Consider the following 27,630-nt stretch of genomic DNA (forward strand, 5'->3'; position numbering starts at 1 on the left):
TGTCAAATGTTTAAAAGACTTCAGACCTCACACAGACCACATGTGCCAGGTCTCTCTGGATAAATAAAGGACTAATGTGGAATCAGCACACGGGTGATGGATCATTCAAGGATGCTCAGGTATCAGGTTTCTATGTGGTTACAAGTGTTTAAATAGTTTTGGTGCTCAACAATCAAATGGTATAAATATACTGTCATACCTGCAGTCGCAGACGGTGAGGAAACGACGTTCATTATTTGAAGTAACAACACCAACAAATTCCAGTTTTCGTCTCCTGCAGGAATAATGTCACAGACACAGTGGGATGTTCCCCACAGGACACAGTGTGTGGATAGAATTCAAACTAGGGATGCAACGATACCAAATTTTTCAAACCGATACGATACCGATACTTGGATCTGAGTACTTGCCGATACGGAGTACAAAAACCGATACTTCTACCACAAAATGACCACAAAAAAATTTCAAGTGAAAAATAAGCACTTCTGTTAAATTATTGCAGAGTCTCCACATTGTAATTTAACAGAATATCACTGAACTATTGGCACTGTCTCTAGGGGATGTCCCCCTAGTGGCCAATCTAAAAAACTACAACAGAAATGACAGTCCACCCTCTGATTTATGAAATAAGTTGGTATCGGTTAACTTTTACGAGTATGAGTACACACACATTTTACAGTATCGGCCCCGATACCAGTATCGGTATCGGTGCATCCCTAATTCAAACCATTACCAGCACTCTCCAAACTACGTCCTGTTCAGACATGAAGTGTTGTATTCAAAAAGCAGTTTGATCATGCTTATATCAAATGAGTCGTTATTACAAACATGGACATACTTAGTCAATTTGGTGTGGAATTTCTTTTTAAACAATATAAAGATTGAATTGTTTCGTGGAGAAATGCATGATCATCCTCCTGTTTGAGAATCGCTGCTCTCAATCAAACAAAGGCGACAGAAATGCTGTTTACTGCACGACTCATTAAAACCAGGCGTCAGGTCCATTCCTGGACGATCTCCAGCGAGCTGTGAGAGTGCCAGATACCTCAGCCCTGGGCTCTGTGCAGATCTCACGTGTGAAAAAGTGACACCAGATGAATGTTATTCAAAACCACATGAAATTTTGGGGCAAGTTTCTTACAGTAAAATAAAGTCGAGAGCCGAGCGGATTGTTTCTCAGTCATCATAGTGCAGCTGAATTTGTAATGTGTGTCTTTTGACTGAACACTAAAGCTGAGTTTTAAAATAACTTCCATCAGAAAAGTCAGGCTCTGATCTACACGCCTTCTTTAAAAGTGTAGCATCCCTGGCTGAATGATGGTCTCTTATACTGATGCTTCACAGAGGTTTTATTGGAAATGTTTTTATTGAAACATTCAGTGAAGACACCGTAAGAGCTAGGAGCAAAACAAAACCAGCAATATTAACATAACATCAAAGGAAACAAATTTCTCCTGCTCACATATAGCATATACATCAAATTTACATCACTCAATTCATTATATCACCTCACTAACTTACAACTACACATAAAGGTCAAGGTTAACAACATAAACTCTATTAAACGACATTTTGATTGCATGTAACTTATTCCGTTAAAGGAAACATTAACAAACCTTGTGCCACTGTCAGCCAGGTACTAATTGGCAAAGGAAACGTACATATTTTTCACTTTAAGGCACACTATTTACCATATCCTAAAAGAAACGTTGCGCCTGTTTCCTGTTTCAAAATAAAAGCCTGGATTTCAAAATAAAACCGAAGTACCTTTCAAACAAACGTAAAAATATTTATTGAATTTAAAGGTCATTTACAAAGAGCACACAGATGTCTGGATTTCTGCACATGAACCTCAGTCTTTCTGAAGTACATATATAAAATACATATATATGTATACAAATATATAAAAGTCTGTACAGGGTGGGCCATTTATATGGATACACCGTAATAACATGGGGATGGTTGGTGATATTAAAGTCCTGTTTGTGGCACATTAGTATATGTGAGGGGGCAAACTCCCCAAGATGGGTGGTGACCATGGTGGCCATTTAGAAGTCGGCCATCTTGGATACAACTTTTGTTTTTCCAATAGGAAGAGGGCCATGTGACACATCAAACTTATAGGTAATGTCACAAGAAAAACAATGGTGTGCTTGGTTTCAACGTAACACTCCTGTAGTACTCCTGTAGTACCCCTGTAGTACTCCTGTAGTACTCCTGTAGTACTCCTGTAGTACTCCTTCACCTCCTCCTAGCACAGATGCAACTAGCAACAAAAACATGGTGTTAAAAACGTTTTGAGTGTTTCTGAGTGAAATGTTTGGAAATTCATGAAACACCTGTTTAGCTGATCTTGCATCACGTGCCCCCTCAGTTCATTGTCTCTTGTCAGGAACCTCGTCGATGATTATAGTTGATGCACTTGAGCTGAAGCTCGAGTCCGACATCCCAGAGCAGGAGACGAGGAGCAATCGAATAGAAAAACAATCAGAATATCTGATATTGTTTGGATGCAGAGGGCCTGGTTACACCTGCCTCTGAAGCTCACTGTGACAGTCAGCACCGCCTCGTCCAACAAGGCCTCTGAATATTTCCACATCAGCGTCTGTCCCTGTTGCATCCCTGTATGTGACATCAGGGGGCAGGAAACATCTCTCAGTAACTGCAAAACAGTATAAATAAATTCATGTGCTTTTGAAGGCACTTTTTATAGGTCACAGGTAAAGATTATCCATGTGAAACACATTAAATCACCACTCAGTGACCATTAAACAGACACATTTCTTCCCCTGCACAACCTGAAGTCCAGATTTCAAACTTACAGAAAAATTGACTGTTATGCTCTTGAGGGGAATACATGTTGGGAATATTTCTTAATTAACAAGTTAAATTCACCAGTGTCCAGAGAATGGGGCTTTAAAACAATTCACATCTGTTTCTAAACCTTTTTTGTGGAATTGGAGAATCTGTCCTTCAAAGGCATCCAGCTACGTCTGCTGCTGGCTGTGCTTCACCTGCATCAGCATTTTTACTAAGACATTAAGATTTAAAGGGAAAACATCTGAGAAGCCCTGACTGCTTTTAAAACGTGTGACAAAATTAGCCAAGCAGGCCACACAAAGAGGACTTTATATGTTTGCCCAGTGCTAGCCAGTCATTCTGACACACTGGTGCTGGTAACAGTCACAGCTTTGTAGCGCAGGTATTCTCCACATATGATATGACGATGAGTTTATTAACAGCCCGGAGAAAACATCAGCATATGTCTTCTGACCAAAATACATGTTGTGGATACTTATAAAGCAGTGGGGTACACGCCCCCCCATGGCGTCAATTACAGATTAAAATAGGTTCCAGACATTAGTCACAGTGAATGGTACATCTTGTACATCTTTAATAGCTATAAACAGACATAGAACTTCTCTTTTCTATAACATCTTCCATACAAGGCAATAAACTTCGAGCCCTCAGGGTCTCTGGGGCTAATTATTGACTCTGGTCATCTGTTGCCAGGTAGAGTAAAATATAGTGAGACACCAAATGAGTTAAGGCCTCAGGCCTGACACATTCCTAGATTATATGTGTTATATGTATTGTAAGCAGTTATCCTTCTATGTTCTAGTTTCCCTCAGCATGGATCACCTGGACAGTGACGCCAGTGAAGCTTAAAACCCTTAATGAACCGAACATCAACTCAAAATAAGCACAAATATGCAACGTGTATGAAATACTTCTAACCGTACCTGTAATAAAAGTTTACATAATGGAAAGATCCTCAAATGAACATCTTCAATAAACAACTTTAATGCAACATCAATACTGTGAGAAATATTATTAGATGAAATAATGCTGTAAAGAATGTTATCAATGCAGTTATAATGATGCAGATTATATGGCAGCAATAAAAGAATTTCTGTATCTCCACAGTTTCATTGCACATTTTGCAGTTTGTGGCACCAATTCATGACTATTCCAGTAAATTTGACTTAATTGCACTTAGAACTGCACCATAGCGGTGAAATGTGGCCTGCTTGTGTCGTTGCCACCAACCAAAGTGGGGGCGGAGCTTAGTTCTCTCACAGAGTTGGAATCCAACGCTGAATTTGATCAGAATGTATTAAAATTATACTAGGAGAGAGAAGAGCGAGGTGTGGTTGGAAGAGCGACTCATCAGCCCTTTGTGACATGCTTGGTTCAGATAACTTACAAAAAGTGATGAAGTGCTGCTCGCCACCATTTACTCGTCTGTCTTCTTGTCACATAAGTCAGTGAACAGAGCAGCCGAGGTACAGCCGAGTGTTCCTGAGGGAGTTTCTCTGAGCGGCTCCGCTCAGCGCTCTGCTCACCAGTGCTGCAAATGTTTTAATGTCATCCTGTAAATTGGTGAACCAGTATATTAGTCCTACATTAAGACTAATTCTGCGACGCATGTGCCACCAGGTGTGGAGAAACTGGTGCGTCATCTGCACAAGCACAAAATCCCCACTGCAGTGGCGACCAGCTCAGCCGGCGTGACGTTCAAGTTGAAGACGAGTCAACACAAAGAGTTCTTCGCTGTCTTTGATCACATCGTGCTGGGTGACGATCCAGATGTGAAGAATGGCAAACCTCAGCCGGACTCCTTCCTGGTGTGTGCCGGCCGCTTCGATCCCCCAGCTGCTCCGGAGAAGGTGAGGAGTGCACAGGGCACGGTGCACGGTGCACGATGCACAGCGCACCGTCTGTTTGCTGTTCGTCATTCGCAACATTCCAGATCAAAGTAACAAAAATCTCTTTTGTAACATTTGTTTTTGTTTTTTCACAAAACTCTTCAAAAATAGGAACCAAAAGTTCGTTTATAAAAGTTACAAAAAAGTTACAAAAGTTCTTTACGTTTATGATTAGATAGTGAAACATTATTTAAAATAATTAATATTAAAACAATGTTTCAAAAAATAGTTTTTTTGTCCTCTTATTATAATTTTTAGTTGTCTTAGATTTTCATGTAATAGATAACAGCAACATGAGGATTTTTGTATGCAGGTGAACGATATTTATTATCAGCAGGTGGAACAAAATCTGTACAGTTAAAAAAACATTCTTGTCTGCTTTGCCTCGAAATGTTTGATCCAGTGCTGTTATACAGTGTGTGTGCGTGTGTGTGTGTGTGTGTCCGCAGTGCTGCTAATACACTGAAAACACACAGACAGGCACTGATACTCACTAACTCGCTGTTCTTCTTCTCTTTAATGATCTTTGTTTCTGCTTCTGGTAAAAATATCTTTGTGTCTAATAAAGAATTATTTCAGTATGTAGAACACGGTAACGAGCGAGAACAATCCACTGAAACGTCGTCACATCAGAGGATTTCCTGTACTGTAAGTTCTCAAATTCAAACTGATAGACAAACTAAATAAATAAATCAATAAACAGTGGTTATCAATAGAAACCGCTGTTGGGCTGCTTTGTAAAAAGAAGTTACAAAGGAACACATCAAATGCTGAAACAGAGCAAACTGATATTTTGAAGCCTCCTTCCTGCAACACCTTTGTGTGATTTGGTGCTGTGTAAATACAGTTAAGTTCAATTGAGTTGAAAAATGCTAAAAATGAACGGTGCTACTGAGGGCTGTGCGATATGACCAAAATCTCATATCCTGATATAAAACGTCTATCGTCCCGATGTTTTAACCGATGCATGAAACGATACATTTTTAGACATAAGTTGTAACGGCGCCGTTTTCTTTGTGAGTATTTATTCCACGGCGTGCTGCGGGGAAAAGCCTGTTCTAACGTTTGAGTGTAAGGTTTATTTTTTAGCACCTGGCGCCTTTTTTACTTCTCATCCTAAATAATCTGCTCTTTCACGTGATTCAGTTTATTTTGAAAAGTCTCAACAGGATCTTGAGCTTTATTGTGAAAGGTTTATGTGGAACATAAACAAGCGGACACGCGATGGTGTTACCGTCGTTGTTGCTAACGACAACGCATAAAAACAGGCGCTTGTCCGTCTGTAGTGTGGTTATATAAAATATAAGAGAACTTTAATAAATTAATATAGTAACCATCAAAACATGAAAGATATTGCTGTAAACAGTTTATTTTGCGACACCACGAAACAAACGACAGCGTAAAATAAAATGATAGATGTTTTTATATCATCATCGATATACATGTATATGGTTATATCGAACAGCACTACTGCCACTGATGGGACTTCAGCACAGCACATGTGTGCTCAGCACAGCCCCACTAACGCTGAGCTGATTCCACACACTGGATGAAAGTCACATGTAGAAAATATGATCCCAGAGATGAAAGATGCATCTTCAGTACTGCAGTAGAAGTCAACAGTAAGTCACACAACTTGAGTCCTTTATCTGGTTGTATTTAACTGCCAGTATGTCAGTCAGGAGCTTTTTATTTGCAGCTAATGTGTTCCATTTGCAGTAATGCAGACAGGACCTAATGTCAGCCGCTCTCTGCACTGACAGGCACACACATCTTCTGCAGCACTTTGATCAAAAGTGAGGAGCTTTCAGGGTTCATGGGCTGTTTAAGATATATTTCCAGGCACTCTGGAACCATTTGCAGCGTTGAGTCAGTCAAAAATAGCTGCCAAATATCTCCCTAAAAGAAGCAAATAACAGTGAGGGCTGACCTACTTTATGATAACACTCTCACTCTAGACCACACGTTAAAAAACGAATCTACTGCTGATTATTACACCGATTCAATATGTGTTCAGGGGATGTTTATGCTTTAGCTACGAACCCTTCATTTGATGCAGGTACAATATTACGTACATATTCATAAAAACACTACAGTTGTCTGCATGTGTGGTAGCAGAAATGCTGAGATGCTGTTTAAACGAATCATCGTTACAGTGAAACTGGATTTATCTGGGAGAGTAAACCTAAGGAGCATTTTTATCCTCCTCAGAAAGGCACATGATAATGATCACAGAATACGTGCTCAGCTGAAGCTGATTTACAGACACTGCTGGAGTAGCAGATAACCTTCAGGTTACATGAAGGCTTTTGCTGTTTATATTAGCTAACTCGACCAATCAGATGGTTCTGTGTCTCCTCTCTGATTAGCACTGGTTTTGGACAAATAGATAGACTGTTCCTACTGCTCTGACTGGTCCCAGAGACACAGTCACCTCTGTAAAATAGAAGAGGTGTTGGAGTACCAGGAGCCACCAGAGTTGGTCGTCTGCGCTGCATAACTGAGTAGTGATGTTCGATTCGTGAACGAATCGTTCAATACTCGAGAATCACTTTACTGACTCGTGAATCATGATTCACAAGCCCAACTGACTCACTGACTCATCCCTGTTGCTGTTAGCAAACTAATTTCATTAGTAGAAATATATCTAGCTTATAATTAAAATTTTGGGGAAAAAACAACAGTCAGTTGAAGCTCACATCAAGACAATAGCTCCTCAGTTCACAGTAGCATCGCTCTGCTAACATGCTAACAGCACATTTGAGCTACTCACTCTAGCTCTAGCTTACAATTAAAATTGTGGAGAAAAACACAACATCCAGTATCTTAACAAAAAAAATTCTGCTCTGAACTGGAAGAAAAAACCCTGAGCAGAAGCTCACATCAAGACAATAGCTCCTCAGTTCACAGTAGCATCGCTCTGCTAACATGCTAACAGCTAACATGCTAACATGCTAACAGCACATTTGAGCTACTCACCCCCTCCCTCCTGGTTCACAGCTTCTTCTTCTTCTTGGTTGGCAACCAATGTTAAGGCGCATTACCGCCCCCTGGCTCACAGCTCAGTGGACATTTAGATGAGAAAATATATATTTGACACATTTAAGGAAAATACTAATAAAATACAAATAAACAAAATAAATGTTTATTAAGCAATTTTGATAGGAAATTGCTTAATTTTAGAAATGTTTTTGCTCTTTTTTGCTCTATAAAATAGTTTTTTTTTTTTAATCATTCATCTTAGCAGTAGGATTTACATGAAAAGAGAAACAAATTAAGTTTGAGTGAAAATGTAAATTTTTTGCTTTCTCTGGTCAACTGACTCAGTGAATCAAATGACTCAAAAATCCGATTCACTTTGGTAAGTGACTCATTAAAACTTGATTCAGTAAAAAGAATCAAATTTACCATCACTATAACTGAGCCAGAACCTTGAACAGAGAGGTGACCACAACCAAAACAATCACTCCAACACTCTCAGAGATGCAGGAACATGCCAGGCCTTTACACACGGCGTCCATATGGAACAAAAACCATAGACAAAGACTTACCCAGAATACTGGACTCTGTAGCTGCGGACTGGATGGATCACCGGTGGAAGTAATGCGAGCTGAATGTCACCTTTGAACCCTGGAGCTTTCAGCACTGAGGAAATGTTCTTCCAACTTTTAGTTTACTTCAGTTTTTCTCTGTTTCCGTCTGTGGAAACAGGAGTCTTGTCTTTTCTGCTGGGTTTAATTAAAGTTAGCAGAGCCGCTTCCTGGTTGGGGAGGCTGTGTAGTAGCATCTAGATTTCTGTCACAAGTTTTCATTTATTATGTTGAAATTATTACCTTTTGTCAGCATCTGCACGATGCTGTTATTCACTTGTTTCTTCTAAAATCGCTCTCATGCTGTACGCGAGGACACTCAGTGGTAATTCTGCTGCTACACTTTAAAGCTGAGTCTAAACGGAGTCGTCCTTTGCTTGTGAATGGATTTTATTCAGATTTTTGTTTGGACTGTCGGAAATCAGACCAAGGATGTTGCCCTTTTCTAAGCACTGCCTTCAACTAGCACATTTACTGTGTTCGCTTTTGTTCAGGACAGCCAGGAACAAACGTTGAACTGGCAACATGTCCATGGAACATAAAGGCTGTGAAAAGAAGATTTGAATGTGGAAAGAATCTTTTATGTGAAATATTTCTTATTAACAGATGCCCACACACATTACTCATCACATTCAACACTAATGCAAATAATTCTCCATTTGAAGGATTTTCCTGGTTTTATAGAAATAACCAATAAAGGCCACTGTTGGCTTGGAAACATGAAAAGTGCAAATGAAACGAAAGCCAACAACAAAACAAACATTTTCATTCTATGAAGTGAAATATGGGTGCACTTTATGCATGTGTTGGTTGGCTACTGTAACCTGTAGCCACTGTAGCCACTCAGCGCTACATATTCTACTAATGCAGTTTGTTGTGATAAACTGTGAAAACCTGAACTCCATACATGTCGTGTAGCACAGAGGTCTCCAACCTTTTTTGCGCCACGGACCCGTTTATGTCCGACAATATTTTCACGGACCGGCCTTTAAGGTGTCGCGGATAAATACAACAAAATAAAACTAGTACTGGTACCGAAAAAAAGAAGATGTATTCATAACACACGTGAAAAGACCCAGGAAAACCGAGTTAACGATAAAAACGATAACAAAATAACGCTGAAAACCGATAAAAACCCTGAAAACTATACATTTCACACCTGAGCCTCAACTCTCTCGGCCCGGTACCGGTCCGAGGCCCGGGGGTTGGGGACCACTGCTGTAGTTTATATATAAAGATTTTGCACCTGGGGTGTGCAATCAGCTTGTGATGTTGTTGCTCCCTGCTTTGCAGAATGAACCAGGTCTGCAACTGTTTGCAGTCAGTTGCAATGACCCAGCAATGAGTCTGCTATCAGTTTGAGAGTAAATGGGGTCAAAATTACATGCAGTGTTTTTATCATGTTCGCGTTGAGATGAATAATGTATGCAAATCAATAATGAATGTCATTCTACTGTCAAGAGCTTTGCTGTGAGCGTTTAGTTTGTGTTACGTTTGCAGCAACGTTGGCAGCAGGTAGGAGGAAAAATAACAAACTTCTAACAGTGAGTCAGTGACTTTGTTATTCAACCAGTTCTAAAAATAGCTGAAGCTTTGAGATGGAATAGGCAACATGTAAAGTGAGCGTGCCACGCTCCTTTGAGTAATTGTACCAGAGCACTATAGTCACCGTCTCCAGGATGGAGGCCATTAAAGCACGACTCTCATTTGGACACATGTAGCCGATTACATGTGAGGCGTGACTGCACGTTGGCTGCTGTTGCCTGACTTGGTTTTGAAATGTATTTTGATGCAATCACTTTTGTGTTACAGTTTATTACTCGACGTCACCATTTCTGATGTGATTTATATTAAAATAAAACAGAATTACTTTGGATTAATGTGGCAGCTTTATTGCCTTCATAAGTTTTTATCTTATGTTGTCAGACAGAATTTCAAACCCACAGCTGTTTGTGTTGTTTCTGCAAAGCAAATCGTTTCCTGCTTTTATTTAATCAGCATTTCTCCTCATGACCCAGTTGTTACTGAACAGTGATCTCTAGTTGCTTTTGTCTTTATGCCAATAGGAGCCTCACACATCCCCACTGGAACGAGTAAACAGTTTCCAGAAGATGCTTAAAAGAAATGATGCATAAATTAATGAAATGTGCTTATTCCATAAATTATACCATATTTATTTAGGAAATGTGTAGTTTTCCAGTCTAATTGGCTTCACGTGCTGAAGTAAGACACTCATTTAGGTTGTAAACTAGTTTTCCACATTAGCATCAGATGTTCACGTTCTGCACATGCAGCATCCATAAAGGTAAAACTCTTAGCTTTAATAAAACGTCACAGCCTTTTCAACAATACACCTACATTTATAATTAGGTTGTGGATAATGTGAAAACTACAGTGTTTCAGGAAGTTAGGAATAATGGGATTTTACAGCATTTTGGAATTTCTGGTCTAATTTTAAAGGGAAATTTGTGGCTCCAACAGACGCATCGCTAACTCTTCTCCCTTTAAAGCGTTTTGCTGCAAATAGGCCTGCCTGTGGCACGGCGCACCTGAGTTTTTTCATCTGGAGCCAGCCACTGTTCGAGCTGGCATTTTTCTTGATGAGATATGAAACTGCGGCTCAGAGGGGAATCGACAGAGTGTTCAGTGGAATAACGAATGATGATGCGTCACTCCCTGGCTCCCACTCCGTGACAGAGGAGAGGAGGGGGGGTTAGCGGCAGAGACGTGAGACAGAGAGTAGGAGGTAAACACAAGGAGCAGCGGTATGGTAATAGCACACATCCAATTATCAGCTCTTTCTGCCCTCCTCTCAGCTCTGATGGAAAAAGCACGTTCCTTTTAGGGCGCTATGAAATGGGAAAATCGGACAAAAAGCGAGATCTCTATCAAACACACGGACAGATACGGACTTGGTAATATAAACATTTGGTTTATCAGCTGTTGTTTGTGTTTCTAATCCTCTGAGACACGATAAAGGACGATGCTCTAGTTCCTCATATAGACGTATAGGCATATAATGTTTAGTCAGTAACATGGTGGGTAACTGTTTCAATATGGGAGTAAAAACCTGTGGTCGTGTTCAGAATGATGTTTAAAAATGCCCTACAGTGGAGTTTAATGGGATCTTCCCACAGCGGAGCAGAGAAAGCCTCTCGTCCCCTCACGGTGAACGCTGCAGTTCACAGCTGAGTAATGTGGTGTCGTGTCTGAGGTCACCAAACTAAAGCTGCTCTGTTCTCGATGGAAACAGAAACATTTTTCACAGCTGTGAAGCAACACGGCTGATGAAACAGGAGATGTTACCAAAGGTGTGCTCGGCAGAAGCTGATTAATGAAACATGAACGTGAGCTAGTTTAACTCACAGAGCTCGTCCCCCGTTATTAATCGTTCAGGGGAGGCTTTGTACTCCAGATATTCAGACCAGGTTCAATTAAGACTAGAGATGGCACGATACCACTTTTTTATGTCCGATACCGATACCGATATCATAAATTTGGATATCTGCCGATACCGATATGAATCCGATATAGTGTTTTTTTTAATCAATAAAACGTTTTTTTAATATCTTGCTGCATTTTGTATAAGTTTATACTCAAGTTTAAATAAACAACAACACTAAAGCTATTCTGTTATACCTGTATGTAAAAAATACACTGCACCCAAAATATTTCATAGTTCAGCAACACTGATCAATCTAATAAAGTTAAACCTGCTCCATCCTCCCTATTCTGCTATTTTAAAGAGTACTTAGCAGAAATATTAAGCAACCTAACTAATAGGGTTGCAAACTCCCAGCAAAAAAAAAATAGGGAACCACCCTCCACCTCATGATGCTTAATCGATGTAATCAACTTTAATTTGATGCAGTGTGAAAAAAATGCACAAAAATAAATTATTTTTCAAGAATAATTAAATAGATTCAACATCTTTCTTCAACAGAATTGCAGACTGCACAGATGGTATCTTCCCAAAGGAAAAAGTACTATAGCTTACTAGGGTATATTAGACTTAACAGTTACTATATACAGTAATGGACTTCTATACATTTACATCAGATTAAAACTTTGGGTGTAAGAGTCAGATAATTATTTATTAAAAGCTCGACATTTTAAATGAGAATAAGAAAGAAAAGTATGTCTTTGTGCCCCCTTTTGCCTGTTCATGCCCTATCGGCCCCCCTGGCTAAACTTTGCTAGATCCGCCCCTGCACAGTTACCAGCCGTCAGCTGCATAGAAAAAGATCCTGGTGTAGAAAGTAATATTAAAAAAATCCTAACAACAGCTTATCAAGCTTAAACGTGCTGCTGTTGTTCAGCCGCTGGTTTCCTCTTTCTGGTGAGAAGTGGGCCAAAAACTAAGAAGAGAGACGGAAAAGCCGATCAGCTGATCATTGATCAGTTTCACGATTGAAGTAGCAGCAGGAGAGAGAGAGAGAGAGAGGCAGTCGCTCCATATATCTGTTGTTAAGCTTAACGCGGGAATGCTTTACAAACATTCAGAGATGAACTTACACTCTTGCTTTACTTCTCTCTGGGAAAACTTCCTCGGAGATGAAATGCTGGTTTGCTAGCAAGGCTACAAATACACACAGTGGCTCTATCACGTGATGCACACTGCTGCGTCGTGCTACAGTTATGAGCCGAGTTACGCCATGTAGCAAGTTTTGTGAGGTGCTTTTTTGATATTTAATGGATCGGATTACATTTTTTATTTCTCGCCGATATCCGATCCAGTAATTTGGGTCAGTATCGGACCGATACCGATACGTAATATCGGATCGGTCCATCTCTAATTAAGACATAAACTTTTTTATCTGGACAGCTGGTTCGTTACTACTTTGGCAAAGCTTAGCGTTCACCCGTTATACCAGCACGTCGTTCTCTGTAGGAGGGTGGCGTGAAAACGTGCTTCAGTCACTGAGGTCGTTGTTTCTGCAGTCAGCACGTGCAGTCCCAAAGCTTTGTAGATTTTACTGTGGATTCAACTCAACACAAAAGAGTGTGTGTGTCATCCAGCCTGCTTTGTTGGGGTTGTAGATTCTGGTTGCACTGGTCAGGTGGATGTTTGTATCGGTGAGATTGAGCGAAACGTCATCGGGGTGAATAAGTGATCTGCACCGTCTCACAAGGATAAAGAAGCTCTTTGTTGCCCTGTGGTTGAACACTTTTCTTGGAGAAAGGCTCCGATCGTGTTTCCATCCTGCTGTAGTGCAACAGTGAAGCCTGAACACAGCTCCAAGGAAACCAGTTTAAAGAATAAATAAGGGCTCTCTGCACATGCCTTGAAGCTAAAGAATGTAATTACACTGAACTGAAGTGTCGTGGACTTGGACTCCAAGCTTGATTATGATGCTTTTCTTCAGCCTTCAGTTAAACTGAAGATGGACAGATTTCCCTGAGGTAACATTAGATGTTCAGGTTCCCAGGTAGAAATGTTTATTTACAGGTTATCGCTCAGAAATAAAACTTTTGTTGATTTGACGATATCCTTTCTTTAAGGAGACAAACTACACCAGCGAAAGAACCACGCAGCATAACGGAGCCGTCGCTGTAGGGCTCAAACATGTTGGTCGTTCCTTTGTCAGCCATCTGTACACCATACATGCATGTTTTGTCTTTTAGTGTCAGTCCTCAGCAGTATTGTCTCATCCCTGTAAAAGTCTTTAAAAGAACAATCAGTGAATAAACTACTGACTTGTTAAATTTCAAACGTCACTTCCTCCATTCTGAGGCCACTTTATCAGCTTTTGTGTTCATGTTTCATTTTTACTACAAAGATTATTTCTGAAAACATAGAAAAGCAAAAAGAGTTTAGATGCATCCTTGTTCCGACACACCTGAATCTAATGAATGGTTTGTTATCAGGCCAAACGTGATGGCTGCTGAGGAGGAATCCAACCATCGGATTCAGCTGTTGGAGGAGGGATGCATCTAAAAGCTGCAGGACTGGAGCCTGATTTCAAATATGAAGTGTGACAGGATGAAGTGTGATTTCAGAGGAATGAAGGCAGCACATACTATATTAGCCAAATGGCACATTCTCGCTCAGTACGACATCCCATGTGTTCCACAGTTGTATTACCTGTCAGTGGGTGGCAGGTAATACAACTGATGCTGCTCACTGCAGCTGTCTTTCATCCTTTACTTTAATTCATCTCCCAGTGTGAAATATGACATGTAAAAACAATATTCTGATTTATTTATTCATGATATGATCAACAGAGTGTGAGTATATGTGAGAATGTTAGAGAAAAGCACTGTATGTGTGATTATTATTACCTGTCTGTTTAGCAACAGGTAAACATCACAGAACGTTAAAAATAAATCAAATAAAGAGGGAGAATGCTTTTGCACTACGCAGGTTTTGATAGATTCTTAATCAATTAAACAGCATTTTGTATTTACTCAGATTGTCTTTAAAATTCAAAACAAAACAGAATATTAAAATTTTGATTGATATTCTTGGAAAATGTGTGAAAAATGTGCTGAAAGCAAAAACAAAATCAGTCAGATACTTTTTCCCAGCACGCTATTTCCCTGGTTGGTTAGCTGATGGAGCACTGTGGCGACAACGCCGAGCTAACGGGCGGGTGGCGTGGACAAGTTTGTGAATGTGGTAACTGAAGAACGAGGTGACATAGGAGGCTCAAATTGATACCCTGGGTGTGTCTACTAAAAACCTTGGATGGGTTCGCCCTTGAGGTTCTTGAAGTGCTGTGCGGAGGCAGGCTATTGGCTGGTAGTTGGATGGGATTGCTTCATTTAGCCATTCTGGGCTAAACCTGAAACCTGGTCTTGTTAGGAGAGATGGCATCCATCCCACTTTGGATGGAGCAGCTCTCATTTCTAGAAATATGGACAAATTTATTAAACCCCCCAAAACATGACTATCCAGAGTTGGGACCAGGAAGCAGAGTTGCAGTCTTACACGCCTCTCTGCAGCTTCTCTCCTCCTGCTACCCCCCCAAAAACCCATCTCCATAGAGACTGTGTCTGCTCCCAAACAGACAAAAAACAAACTAAAAACCAGCAACAAACAACTTAAACATAAACAATTACAAAGAAAGAACAATACAGTATCCACATCTGAACCAAAGAGTAAAACAGTGAAATGTGGATTATTAAATATCAGGTCTCTCTCCTCCAAGTCTCTGTTAGTACATGACTTAACCCTTTAAGACCTACCATAGAACCAAGTCTGCCAGAGCTTATATTATATGTTTACATGCTGTGGACCCATTTTTTGGAGCATTTTAAGTTGCTATACATCAATACAACCATTATAGCCCAGATTTTAATAATATGTCTGCATTAAGTGCATAGTAATTACATAAATTGCAAAAAAGGGCAATAAACTACAAAAAAATTGAAAATCGTTTTTGTTTTTTAACATATATTTCTAGTTAGAGAAATTTAAGACAGAATTTTTTTTTTTACAAAAAAGTTGCACAAACTAGTTTCCCACCACAGGAAATTTATTTTGAGTGTCTTCATAGTTTTATTTTTGAAATACACCAATTTTTATACACTGCAGGAAAAACGAAAATAAATATTATAATGCAAATTTGCAAAAAAGCAGCATATGCATCAAAATAAACTATTTCCAGCAGTGCAATATGAGTCCTAAGCATCCCAGAAACCACACAGAAAGTCATAAAGTCAAAGATAACTTTTAAAAACACCAGTATAGGCTCATGAGGCCCTGATGGTAAAAAACTACATTTCCGCGAAAATGACGTCACTTCCTGTTTCGGGCAGGTCATGGCGGACATGCGATAGTTTGCGCTGATGGACGTAGGAAGTGTTACGAACACTATAGTTAAATAGAATATATATATATATATATATATATATATATATATATATATATATATATATATATAATATAGAAATAGTTACGCAGAACAGAGCGTGCCTGCTCCGACCGGTTTTAAAGGGTTAATAATTGATCAACAGATCGATCGACTCTGCCGTACAGAAACCTGGTTACAGGATGATTATGTTAGTTGACATTTGTGATATTATAACCCAGCTGTTTCTTTCTTGTACCACTCCCTTTTACAACATTTCCTTCCCCCCTCCTCAAAGTTTTTGAGACATATTGTTGCCATCAAATTCAAAATGAGCTAATATTTATCATAAAACATTAAAATGTCTAAATATTGAATATTAGTTTTTTTTATTGCAAATAAAATATGGGACTATGAGATTTGTAAATCATTGCATTATGGTTTCATTTACATTTCCCATTGGATACCAGATGGTTTGGGTGAATTGTTACTTCTACTAACCAACGCTGATGTGGACGGGCCGTTGAGGCTTTTCCTTTTCATCAACGTCGTGTGTTGTGTTTGAATCCATTTATAAATCCCAAACTGAAAATAAAAAGTAATAAAACATAACAAGTACAATTGCATTAAAGTACATTGTAATAATTTCCAAACAACATACATTTTCCTGGCTAATGTGACACCAAACACAGTGGAGGAGTGATTCAGGAAGGCTTGGTCTGAGAAGAGAGAGTCAGGTACGGTTCTTGGGTGAATTCCCTTTTGGCCAGAGGAGCTTTGGATGTGTAGATAATGATGCTGCAACAACACAGCAACTATGATTGGAGTCTCACCTCCATACTTGGCTTTAATTCCTCAGAAGCCATCAGGGCTTTGCAGGGATCCACAGAAAGGATCAGCGCTGTGATCCACAGTGAAAGATGTCCAAACATGGATTCATTCATCACGTAATTTATTTTTCTCTTGTTTGAATTGGACTTGGCCCCATGATCAGGTTCACTTATCAAACAGATGAGTGTGTTTTGATAGAGAAGGTGTGATGTTATAGTGATGCCTTCACTGTCCGTAGTAAACTTCAGTGCTCATGCTTAGATGGTTTTTTCTACTTGCTAAAATAATCAAATTGTACGTTTTTGGAATAAAATACAAATATTATGTCAGTTCATGGCGCAAAGTGCTGTGAAGTGCACGCTGCAGCCCTCTGCATTTCTCTTATCTATTATAATACACGACTTGCTTAACTACTCCTGGATACACCAGCCTGCCCCTGCTCCACACTTGTGTTTTCCTACTTGTTACCACAGACTTCAATTATTTAGGAGCCTTCTTAGATCTCGAAAAAGCAAAAGATGAAGGAGGAAGGGTGGCTTTGACATTTTCAGGCACCATTTTTACTTAGTGATGGTTTCTTGATTTAATCTGTGGACTGTCCAAAGACTTTTCTTTCCCATTTGCAATCTCTTTAAATTCAGCACAGTAGTAAGTCCTCTGCTTTTAAAATGGTCTCAATTAATGTGTCTTTTTCTGCACACCAGTTTCACAAAGAACCTGTTAAACTGGTACTTGAATGCCCAGTCATGCCCATAATCCTACTCTTTCAGAAGGATTGCAATAAAACTGTAGCACTGGTTCTACACATCCACACTTTTCTGTTAAGTCAAAAAGGCCACGACATCGTCTCTCTCTATAATAAACTATAAACTAGCAGCCTACAAAAACAAGAAAGGTTCAACCGCTGACGCATGCAGCAACACTTGGATTCAAAGGTTTTTATACCGCTTGTTAGTGAAGAGCATTCATTACACACAGCTGCTACTGTTACAGCACAAATATATGACGACTACTGCGTGAAACATCAAAAGAAATAGTTTTGAATGGCAAACAGAAAAACAGTGAAATAATATTTTCATATTTTTATTTGAAATATTGTCTGACCTTGTTTTTAATTTGTATTTTACCTTATCAGCCATGATCTCTTCACAGAGGAATGCACATCCATGATCGTGACTATCTGCAGTTTAATAGAAATCCTTATAGTTTTTGTTCTCCCCTTGTTGCTGTGGGTCAAGTGGATTTTTTCTCTGATGCTTTATTTTCTTAATTTACAGTTTAAATTGATTTGTAACATCTGACCTCGTGGATAAATGAAGCTACATAGCAATGAAATCTGCATGCTTTGTTTTCTAATCATATTGCCTAAAGGAAGCACGAGTAACACAGAACCCAGAACGAACCTTTGTGTGAGAGGCCATCATCTCATTTAGATATACAAACTGGAGTCCATTAAATATATACACTTCACTGCAGCACGATTCCTGTTATTCCCATGGCATGTTTGAATCTCTGTAGTAAAATATTGTGGCCAACAGTATTGACTGCTGTTGCACTGAGGGCAAGCATAGAGATGACTTCACTGTTAAAGGCCACGAGAACGTCATCGGTGACCTTCACTAATGCTGTTTCTGGGCTATAAAGAGAGGAGAGCAATTAAAACTGCTGTTCTTAATCATATTCCAATTGGAAAGCTGTGAATATGTTTTTTCAAATTGGTAACATTTTATTTGTGAATAAATTCATAAATTAATTACTAGTTAAAGTTAATAGAACACAACAGTTTAGGTAGCTGGTTTACGTCGCTGCCATTACCTTAGTTGAAAAATACAAAATGTAAATGAAGTATGAAGTATGCCACATTGAGGCCATATCAATACAGTAATGCTGGTATAATGTTGGGCAACGTTATGGGTAAAATAGAATATGGGTCAAACGCGCTTGCGCAGTGCCTTTGTTTATATACGCACATGGCAGAAAAAGCATGACGGCGACGGAGAATGAGAAGGATGAAAGTGGATCGTTGAATGAAACAGATGAACCTGAACTGGTTTGTAAAAATGCTGCAGCTTCACTGGTGGAACTGGTTTAGCTTTCGTCCGTCAGATACACAACAAAGCACTATTTTTGGTAGCGCATGCTAGCGGGCCGTCGTTATTACCGTGTTGTTTGGAAAATACGGCGCACTTAAAATCAATCCTTTGATTTTTCTGAAAGTCGACAGAGCCCCTTATAATCCCGTGTGCCTTATGTATGAACTCTGGTTGTGTTTACTGACCTCGAAACCATTTTATGTGCACGGCGCTCGAAAATCTGTCAAATGTTTCAGTACGACTTTGCTAAGCTACGAAGCCGCACCGCTTGATGGATTGTCGGAGCATTGCGGCTATCGTAGGCGGAGCCTCGCGGAGTGATACGTACTGTGCTTCAACATAATGTTACCGTATTGTGTGTGTTTAACCTCTTTTTAAGTGTTGTGGATATTATACATGGTTATGCTGAGGATGTGTCGGCCAGTTTCCACTGGAAATGCCTTTTGGTTAAACTGTCAGCGAGGAATTTGCATTTGCACTGTTACATTTTTATATAACTTTAATGCAGATAAAAAACAGCTGCTTGTTTAAGTAAAAATACATTGATGGGTTTTTTTGCACTAATAAAGTTGTGGAGTTGTAAAGTATTTTGTCTCGCATCAGTTATATCGTTATCGCAAATCTTCAAATATATATCGTGATGAATATTTTTGGCCAAATGGTCCTATGCCACATTATAACAAATATAAAATATAATTTTTTGCACCAAAAAGTGATTCCCAAAGTGACATGCCAACAGTTCTGAATATGTCAACATGGTTTGCAGTCTACCCTTACAACAAACAGGAGAAATGAAGAAATGGTGGCTTTAAAAAACTCAAAGTGAAAGCTAATACAGTTCGATGTATAAAATAATATATTTACACTGACATGGACATCCCTGAAGAGCTATTGGCTGAAAACTTGGCGTGTCTCAGCATGGTGTGTCCTTACAAATTTGAGGAAATTAGAGAGGAAAAGAAAAGGTGCAGGAATTTCCCTTTAAGACAGGGAAACGAAGGCTCACAGGATCTCAGGGATGCATTTGGGGCTTTAGTTGGGAGGATGGCTGAGAAGAAGCTGTTCTTAAGGAAGACATGGAGAAAATGACTCATGACCTGGACTGAAAGTCAGTGGCAACAGGCTTTGTTTTTGGTTCATGTTGGTGATGTCTGACCTGAACGTAGCAGCAGAAATCGAGACTCATGAGCTACCGTTGACTAGCTCGAAGACGTCTGGCCAGTCTCCTCTGATCTCTGACATCAACCTTTTTCAGACCGTTTTCTGCCGACCACAGGAGCTGTTGAACAGGAAAAACCCAGAAAATCTCAGACCAGCCCACCTGGCTCCAACCTTTCAACCTCCTCACGGTTCATTCCCCATTATGACAGTTTGAGCTTCAGCAGGTTGTCTCCATCGTGTCTACATGCTGAAATGAGTTTCTCTCATGTGCTCATTAGATTTTTGTGTAATTGAGCATCTTCTAAATACAACTTAAAGGCATTTTATAACTAATAGCTAAATAATAGAATAGAATAGAATAGAATAGAATAATCCTTTAATTGTCCCACAAGGGGAAACTTGTGGGACAAACACATATACAACAAACAGTACACAGGACACAGAACAGAAACATACACAATTTTTACATATTTACATCAAGGACAATGGTTACTGTAACAACCCTTTTGGGTTATGGCACCACTAGGGGGGGTTGCCCAACTATTGTAATAGCTATGGGGGTCCTAGTGGGTGTGTGTTGTTAGCGGCAACCATTCCATGCTACTCATGTTCCATTCTCCAAGAAAACACTGTTGTTGTTTGTTACTTTGTTACTATTTGTTACTATTACTTTGTTTTTTTTTATTGTTACTGTTGTAACAAGCTGGCGCTGGCGATACCAATCCCCGCGCATGTAGGCTCGGACGAGTACAGCCAAGGAGATCTGGCTTATAAAGTGTAATGTTGCTGATGGCGAATAAAGGTATAAAGGTCATTTATTGGATTTAACCGGCTGGCTTCGGGTTATTCAGCTAACCCCCACACCACACGCTCGCTGGACCTGCTAGCCGCTCCTTCCTCGCCAGACTGTTGTTACATTACTATATACAGAGTACTGTACAGTTATTAAACTAAATAAAATTAACAAAGAAATACCATTATTATTTATTATTTTATTATTATTTAGTAATTATTCATTTAAGCTTTTTAAACTTTCTGTGTTGGGACCTGTGCATGTCAGGTTAAGAGGAGTTGGATATTCCTGTTGTTTGGAAGTGATCCATGAATGAACCCTTAGGTTTTGTTTGTGAGGGGAAACATTTTGCTATTTCAGGCTGTTTAATTTATTTGTACAGCTTCAACAACAGTCACCTCAAGCTGCTTTGTTTACTTGTGATCTCTTGCTGTGTTGGGTTATGTCCATACCCACTGCACTGTATCAGGATTCCAGCTTCCTGTATTCTAATAATGTGGTCAGACTGCATAAATGTACATTATGGTTATTTTCCATGGAGGCTGTTTCTGCCGTCGACGTTTTACCCAAACAATCATTCGAACTCGGCCTCAGGGAGGCACGATCCTCGCATCAACCTTCGGACCAATCAGTGTGACATTTGAGACACAATGCTAAAACATGCATTTGCACTTGGTGTTGTGTGCCATTGTGCGTATCCGTCCATCATCAGCACTGGCTTTATTTCTGCTCTCCTTAACAGAAGTGATGAAGTGGTAAACATCCTGGGCTCGTGTTGCTCTGGGCTTCATCATCATTTGAAAGATTCAATGGGCGATCTGTCACTGTCACTTATTCACTCGCCACTGCAGGCAGCACACACGCTTGTATAGGTCCTGTATGTTGCTGCAACGCGTTCATATATCTGTTTGTAATCTATATGTGTGTCAGCTTGTTTCACATGTTTTCAACACCACTGTCATGTTGTGTATGTCTTACTATCTATATATAAACAGGGAGAATTACGACAGAATTAGATCAGGGTTAAAAAAGTCTTTCCATGAGGCATGTTGTATTCCTCGTTATGTTTCTGAAAATGTTTAACAGTAATATGAAAAGGATAACACATCCGTCATTACACTGGTAATACTGAGTGGTCTCGATGCCACAAGCTTTGAAAACTAGAAGGTAATCCTAACATTTAGTATGTTGTTTAAAAGTGAATTACCTGAAAATACTAACGTAGCATGTTATCATGGAAATACATCACATATGCTTAAATCAACATCATAAATTGATTTCCAGCTGGTTGTCTGCAAGCTACAGCTGGAAGACAGGCGACTCGTTGGGGACTGCTGACCGTCTCTGGTCGTGTCAGAGTCGTGTCTTCACCCAGCGATGCTCGTTCGCCTGTTAGCTCGAGAGTTATTTCACTGCAGGGCAACCTGCACGTGGCGAATAAAGCCTTGATTGATTGATTGATTGATTGACCCCTTGCATTCTGCCCATCACCTGCCCTCCGGAGGTGCCTCAGATCAGTCGGGTCTCCTATGTCCAGACAAAAACATTTTCCTCACCTCGGCCATTTGGACTGTTAACCCTTTAAAACCGGTCAGAGCAGCACGCTCTGTTTTGCGTAACTATTTTTAAATCCCGGTAGCTCTGCAACCACGTGAGCTAGCGCAATAATTGTTTTGCATATGAAACCAGAGGAGTTGTACTTACATCTTATGCCATCAGCTTGTCCTCGGTCACAGTTTCCTTCCACATATAGTTTTGCAAAAACTGCATAAAAAGCACTTGCAGCAACAAAAACATAATATTCCAGAAACACACTTTGCCGATCCGATCAGCTGTTCGTAACACTTCCTACGTCCATCAGCGTGAACTATCGCATGTCCACCATGACCTGCCTGAAACTGGAAGTGACGTCATTTTGTGGAAATGTAGTTTTTTACCATCAGGGCCTCATGAGCCTATACTGGTGTTTTTAAAAGTTATGTTTGACTTTATGACTTTCTGTGTGGTTTCTGGGATGCTTAGGACTCATATTGCACTGCTGGAAATAGTTTATTTTGATGCATATGCTGCTTTTTTGCAAATTTGCATTATAATATTTATTTTCGTTTTTCCTGCAGTATATAAAAATTGGTGTATTTCAAAAATAAAACTATGAAGACACTCAAAATAAATTTCCTGTGGTGGGAAACTAGTTTGTGCAACTTTTTTGTATTTACAGTTTTGAGGGATAAGCCTCTTAAATTTCTCTAACTAGAAATATATGTTAAAAAAACAAAAACGATTTTCAATTGTTTTGTAGTTTATTGCACTTTTTTGCAATTTATGTAATTACTATGCACTTAATGCAGACATATTATTAAAATCTGGGCTGTAATGGTTGTATTGATGTATAGCAACTTGAAATGCTCTCAAAAATGGCTCCACAGCATGTAAACATATAATATCAGCTCTGGCGGACTTGGTTCTATGGTAGGTCTTAAAGGGTTAACAAACCCTATCCCCCCACATCCCACCCGCCCAGCCACTCACCAATCTGACCCTCATCATTCAGGCACTCACACCTGGACTCATATATATTTCTCCTGTTTGTCATTTATTCCTGCTCTCCTACATTTTTGTTGTACATGTACAATGACAATAAAAGCCTATTCTATTCTCTTCTATTCTATTTCCATCCACCACTGTTCTGATCACGCCCGTGTATATAAAAGAATCCTGTCATTGAATTTTTTTCCTGCCTCTTTGGAGCTAAAAGAGGACACTCAAACACACGACGTGTCAGTGGAGAGCCCGGGATGTCCTCTATTTAGTGCATCAGGACTTAGTAGCTCAAACAAGTCAAAAGATGTAAACCAAACATCCCTTGATGCTAAACCTGGCTCAGCCCTTAGCTTTCTAGTGTCATTAGCACTAAATTCATAAATATCCAGAGGCAGCACACATAATAGCCCTGGACTTTAATCATGTTGAGTCAAAGCAGTGCTGCTGAAATTCCACCAGCATAATAACTGTGCTACACAGGAAAAACCTACTGGATGAAGTCTACTCCAAAATCAAATAGGGATACAGTGGGGCAAAAAAGTATTTAGTCAGCCACCGATTGTGCAAGTTCTCCCACTTAAAATGATGACAGAGGTCAGTAATTTGCACCAGAGGTACACTTCAACTGTGAGAGACAGAATGTGAAAAAAAAATCCATGAATTCACATGGTAGGATTTGTAAAGAATTTATTCGTAAATCAGGGTGGAAAATAAGTATTTGGTCACCTCAAACAAGGAAAATCCCTGGCTCTCACAGACCTGTAACGTCTTCTGTAAGAAGCTTTTCTGTCCCCCACTCGTTACCTGTATGAATGGCACCTGTTTGACCTCATCATCTGTATAAAAGACACCTGTCCACAGCCTCAACCAGTCAGACTCCAAACTCCGCCATGGCCAAGACCAAAGAGCTTTCGAAGGACACCAGGAAAAGAATTGTAGACCTGCACCAGACTGGGAAGAGTGAATCTACAATAGGCAAGCAGCTTGGTGTGAAAAAATCAACTGTGGGAGCAATCATCAGAAAATGGAAGACATACAAGACCACTGATAATCTCCCTCGATCTGGGGCTCCACGCAAGATCTCATCCCGTGGGGTCAAAATGATCATGAGAACGGTGAGCAAAGATCCCAGAACCACACGGGGGGACCTGGTGAATGACCTGCAGAGAGCTGGGACCAAAGTAACAAAGGTCACCATCAGTAACACACTACAACGGCAGGGAATCAAATCCCGCAGTGCCAGACGTGTTCCGCTGCTGAAGCCAGTGCATGTCCAGGCCCGTCTGAAGTTTGCCAGAGAGCACATGGATGATACAGCAGAGGATTGGGAGAATGTCATGTGGTCAGATGAAACCAAAGTAGAACTTTTTAGTATAAACTCAACTCGTCGTGTTTGGAGGAAGAAGAATACTGAGTTGCATCCCAAGAACACCATACCTACTGTGAAGCATGGGGGTGGAAACATCATGCTATGGGGCTGTTTTTCTGCCAAGGGGACAGGACGACTGATCCGTGTTAAGGACAGAATGAATGGGGCCAAGTATCGTGAGATTTTGAGCCAAAACCTCCTTCCATCAGTGAGAACTTTGAAGATGAAACGAGGCTGGGTCTTCCAACATGACAATGATCCAAAACACACCGCCCGGGCAACAAAGGAGTGGCTCCGTAAGAAGCATTTGAAAGTCCTGGAGTGGCCTAGCCAGTCTCCAGACCTCAACCCCATAGAAAATCTGTGGCGGGAGTTGGAAGTCCGTGTTGCTCGGCGACAGCCCCAAAACATCACTGCTCTTGAGAAGATCTGCATGGAGGAATGGGCTAAAATACCAGCTACTGTGTGTGCAAACCTGGTAAAGACCTATAGTAAACGTTTGACCTCTGTTATTGCCAACAAAGGTTATGTTACAAAGTATTGAGTTGTATTTTTGTTATTGACCAAATACTTATTTTCCACCCTGATTTACGAATAAATTCTTTACAAATCCTACCATGTGAATTCATGGATTTTTTTTTTTACATTCTGTCTCTCACAGTTGAAGTGTACCTCTGGTGCAAATTACTGACCTCTGTCATCATTTTAAGTGGGGGAACTTGCACAATCGGTGGCTGACTAAATACTTTTTTGCCCCACTGTACAGGGTTGAGGATCGAGAACTGGTTCTTGTAGAGATCCGCTTCCCAGTACCTTGGAAACCAAACCGCTTCCAATTCCTTGGAGTCATTAGTTATCGGTTCTTGCACTCTCGCTACAATCAGCTGATTTCAGTTCACCAGAGGAGGAAAATAGTGACGCAGTCTGCAGCGTGGATATTAGTGTTATTATTATTGCACAAACGGATGAGAGTGCGATGGTAAAGTGGAGACTGCTCCAGGAGAAAAGCAACTGCATCACACTGTTAACTAGGGCTGCCACGATTAGTCGACTAGTCACGTTTACGTTCACTATCAAAATCATCGACGACTGATTTAATAGTCGACGCATCGTTTGAAGCTTTGTAAGATGCCAGCTGCCGTTAAACCCCGAAGAAGAAGAAGCTGTGTCCCAGAATTCATAGCGAGGCCCAGAACAGTTTCCAACAATGGCGGCAGCTAGTTAGTTTTAATATTACTCTTATTATTCTTTCTGGGTCACAAAATAAACGTTTAACATATTTTCAGGCAAGAATGTAGCTGTGTAAACCTCAAATATCTGCTCAGTTTATCAAGACACCACATATTTTCAAAAGCGCTCCGTCTGTGCCAGACGTCTGCCAGGAACCCAGAGTGATGTTAAAGCTGAGTCAATGCTGACCCCAGCAGATAAAGAGAGCTGTGAACTGCAGTGAAGCTGCTGAACTTCAACAGGTAACAAACTGATGAGCAGTCAGGCTGCAGCCTGTTCATGTTTCTACAGGAGAATCACAATCACTTTCTTTTTGTGCTGCTTTTCATCTTTGCTTTGTGCTGTCGGCTTTGTGTTCATTCCTATAGACTAAGAAGAAGATCACGTGTGTCCTCACTGGAATAGGGTTTGGTGTTGGTGTGTGTAGCTGCAAACTTGGTTTGATGGTCTCTCTTCAAAGCTACAAAGCTGGAGGAGTAGGCCACATCTGTACTTTCCCAGCACTTCACAGACACCATAACACTGACAAAAACATCTGGGTGTATGCCAACCAGAAACCCTGGATGACAAAAGAGGTCAGGACCCTGCTCAGGAACAAAAACACAGCTTTTACTGTAGATCGAAGTGATGTGTTACTCTGCAGTGCAGCCAGGATATATCTGGCATCATAAGTTGGATTATAAAAATAACTGTTTTCAACAAAAAACATGAGAAGTAGCCACATCACATAATGTGATTATGTGGAAGTCATAAATCACAAAGACAGGAGCTGTGGAAGGACCTCAGTGCCAAAAGCTGCACAAGGTTGATTGGATATAAAGTCATCAGCACAAGTTTCGTGAGAACGGTCAGTAATGGGAATGGAGGAAATCTACAATGACCATCAGTCGTCCTTGGTCTGGAGCTCCATGCACGATCCTGCCTCATGGAGTGAGGAAGATGGGGATCAGCCCAAAACTACACAGAAGGAGCTGTTTAATGATCTAAAGGCAGGCTGTCAGTCACTGGGAACACACTGCGGTATAATGCATCGAAATCTTACAGTACTTACCAGGTCTACATGTACAGGACTGAAGTCTGTGGTCACATGAAACCTAGATCGAGCTCTTTGGCATCAACTCCACCCGAGTACGGGATGACTTCACCACCGTGAGGGACAGGTGGGCGGGGCCAGTAGTGTAAAATCTTAGATGTCAATCGATTTCCCTCAGCCAGAACAATGGAGTTAGCAGATACTGCTATGGCAACCATAGCAACCATGACTTAAGAGGCACATTAAGGTCATGGAGAGCGCCAGTCTCCAGACCTCGGTCCTACAGGAAACCTGTGGAAGGAGCTGGAGCTTCGAGATGCAGCAGCAGCCAAGAAAACAAAAGGATTTAAGAGTTTCTGTAAAGAGGAGACGACCAACATCCCTCCTGAGATATGTGCAAACCTGGTGCCCAACTACAAGAAACATCTTCTCGCTAACTTGCTATGTTGATGTGGGTATATACAGTATATATCTGTAGGTTGTGTAT

The 27,630-nt window shown here is 40.3% G+C and overlaps 1 protein-coding gene and 1 long non-coding RNA gene across 3 annotated transcripts in view; one reads left to right on the forward strand and one right to left on the reverse strand.

Annotated features, from left to right (window-relative positions):
- LOC146492421 (uncharacterized) overlaps nucleotides 1–27,630 on the reverse strand; it is a 425,011-nt gene that overhangs the window by 113,249 nt on the left and 284,132 nt on the right. The gene's annotated exons all lie outside the window — the stretch shown is intronic.
- pudp (pseudouridine 5'-phosphatase) overlaps nucleotides 1–27,630 on the forward strand; it is a 37,382-nt gene that overhangs the window by 2,827 nt on the left and 6,925 nt on the right. For both annotated transcript variants that reach the window (XM_085151441.1, XM_085151442.1), the window contains exon 3: nucleotides 4,441–4,670. In XM_085151441.1, the coding sequence (XP_085007567.1) occupies nucleotides 4,441–4,670 (230 nt within the window). The remainder of the gene's footprint in view (nucleotides 1–4,440; nucleotides 4,671–27,630) is intronic.

The sequence above is a fragment of the Neolamprologus multifasciatus genome, chromosome 23 (genome assembly GCF_963576455.1).
Source record: "Neolamprologus multifasciatus chromosome 23, fNeoMul1.2, whole genome shotgun sequence".
Lineage (NCBI taxonomy): Eukaryota > Metazoa > Chordata > Actinopteri > Cichliformes > Cichlidae > Neolamprologus > Neolamprologus multifasciatus.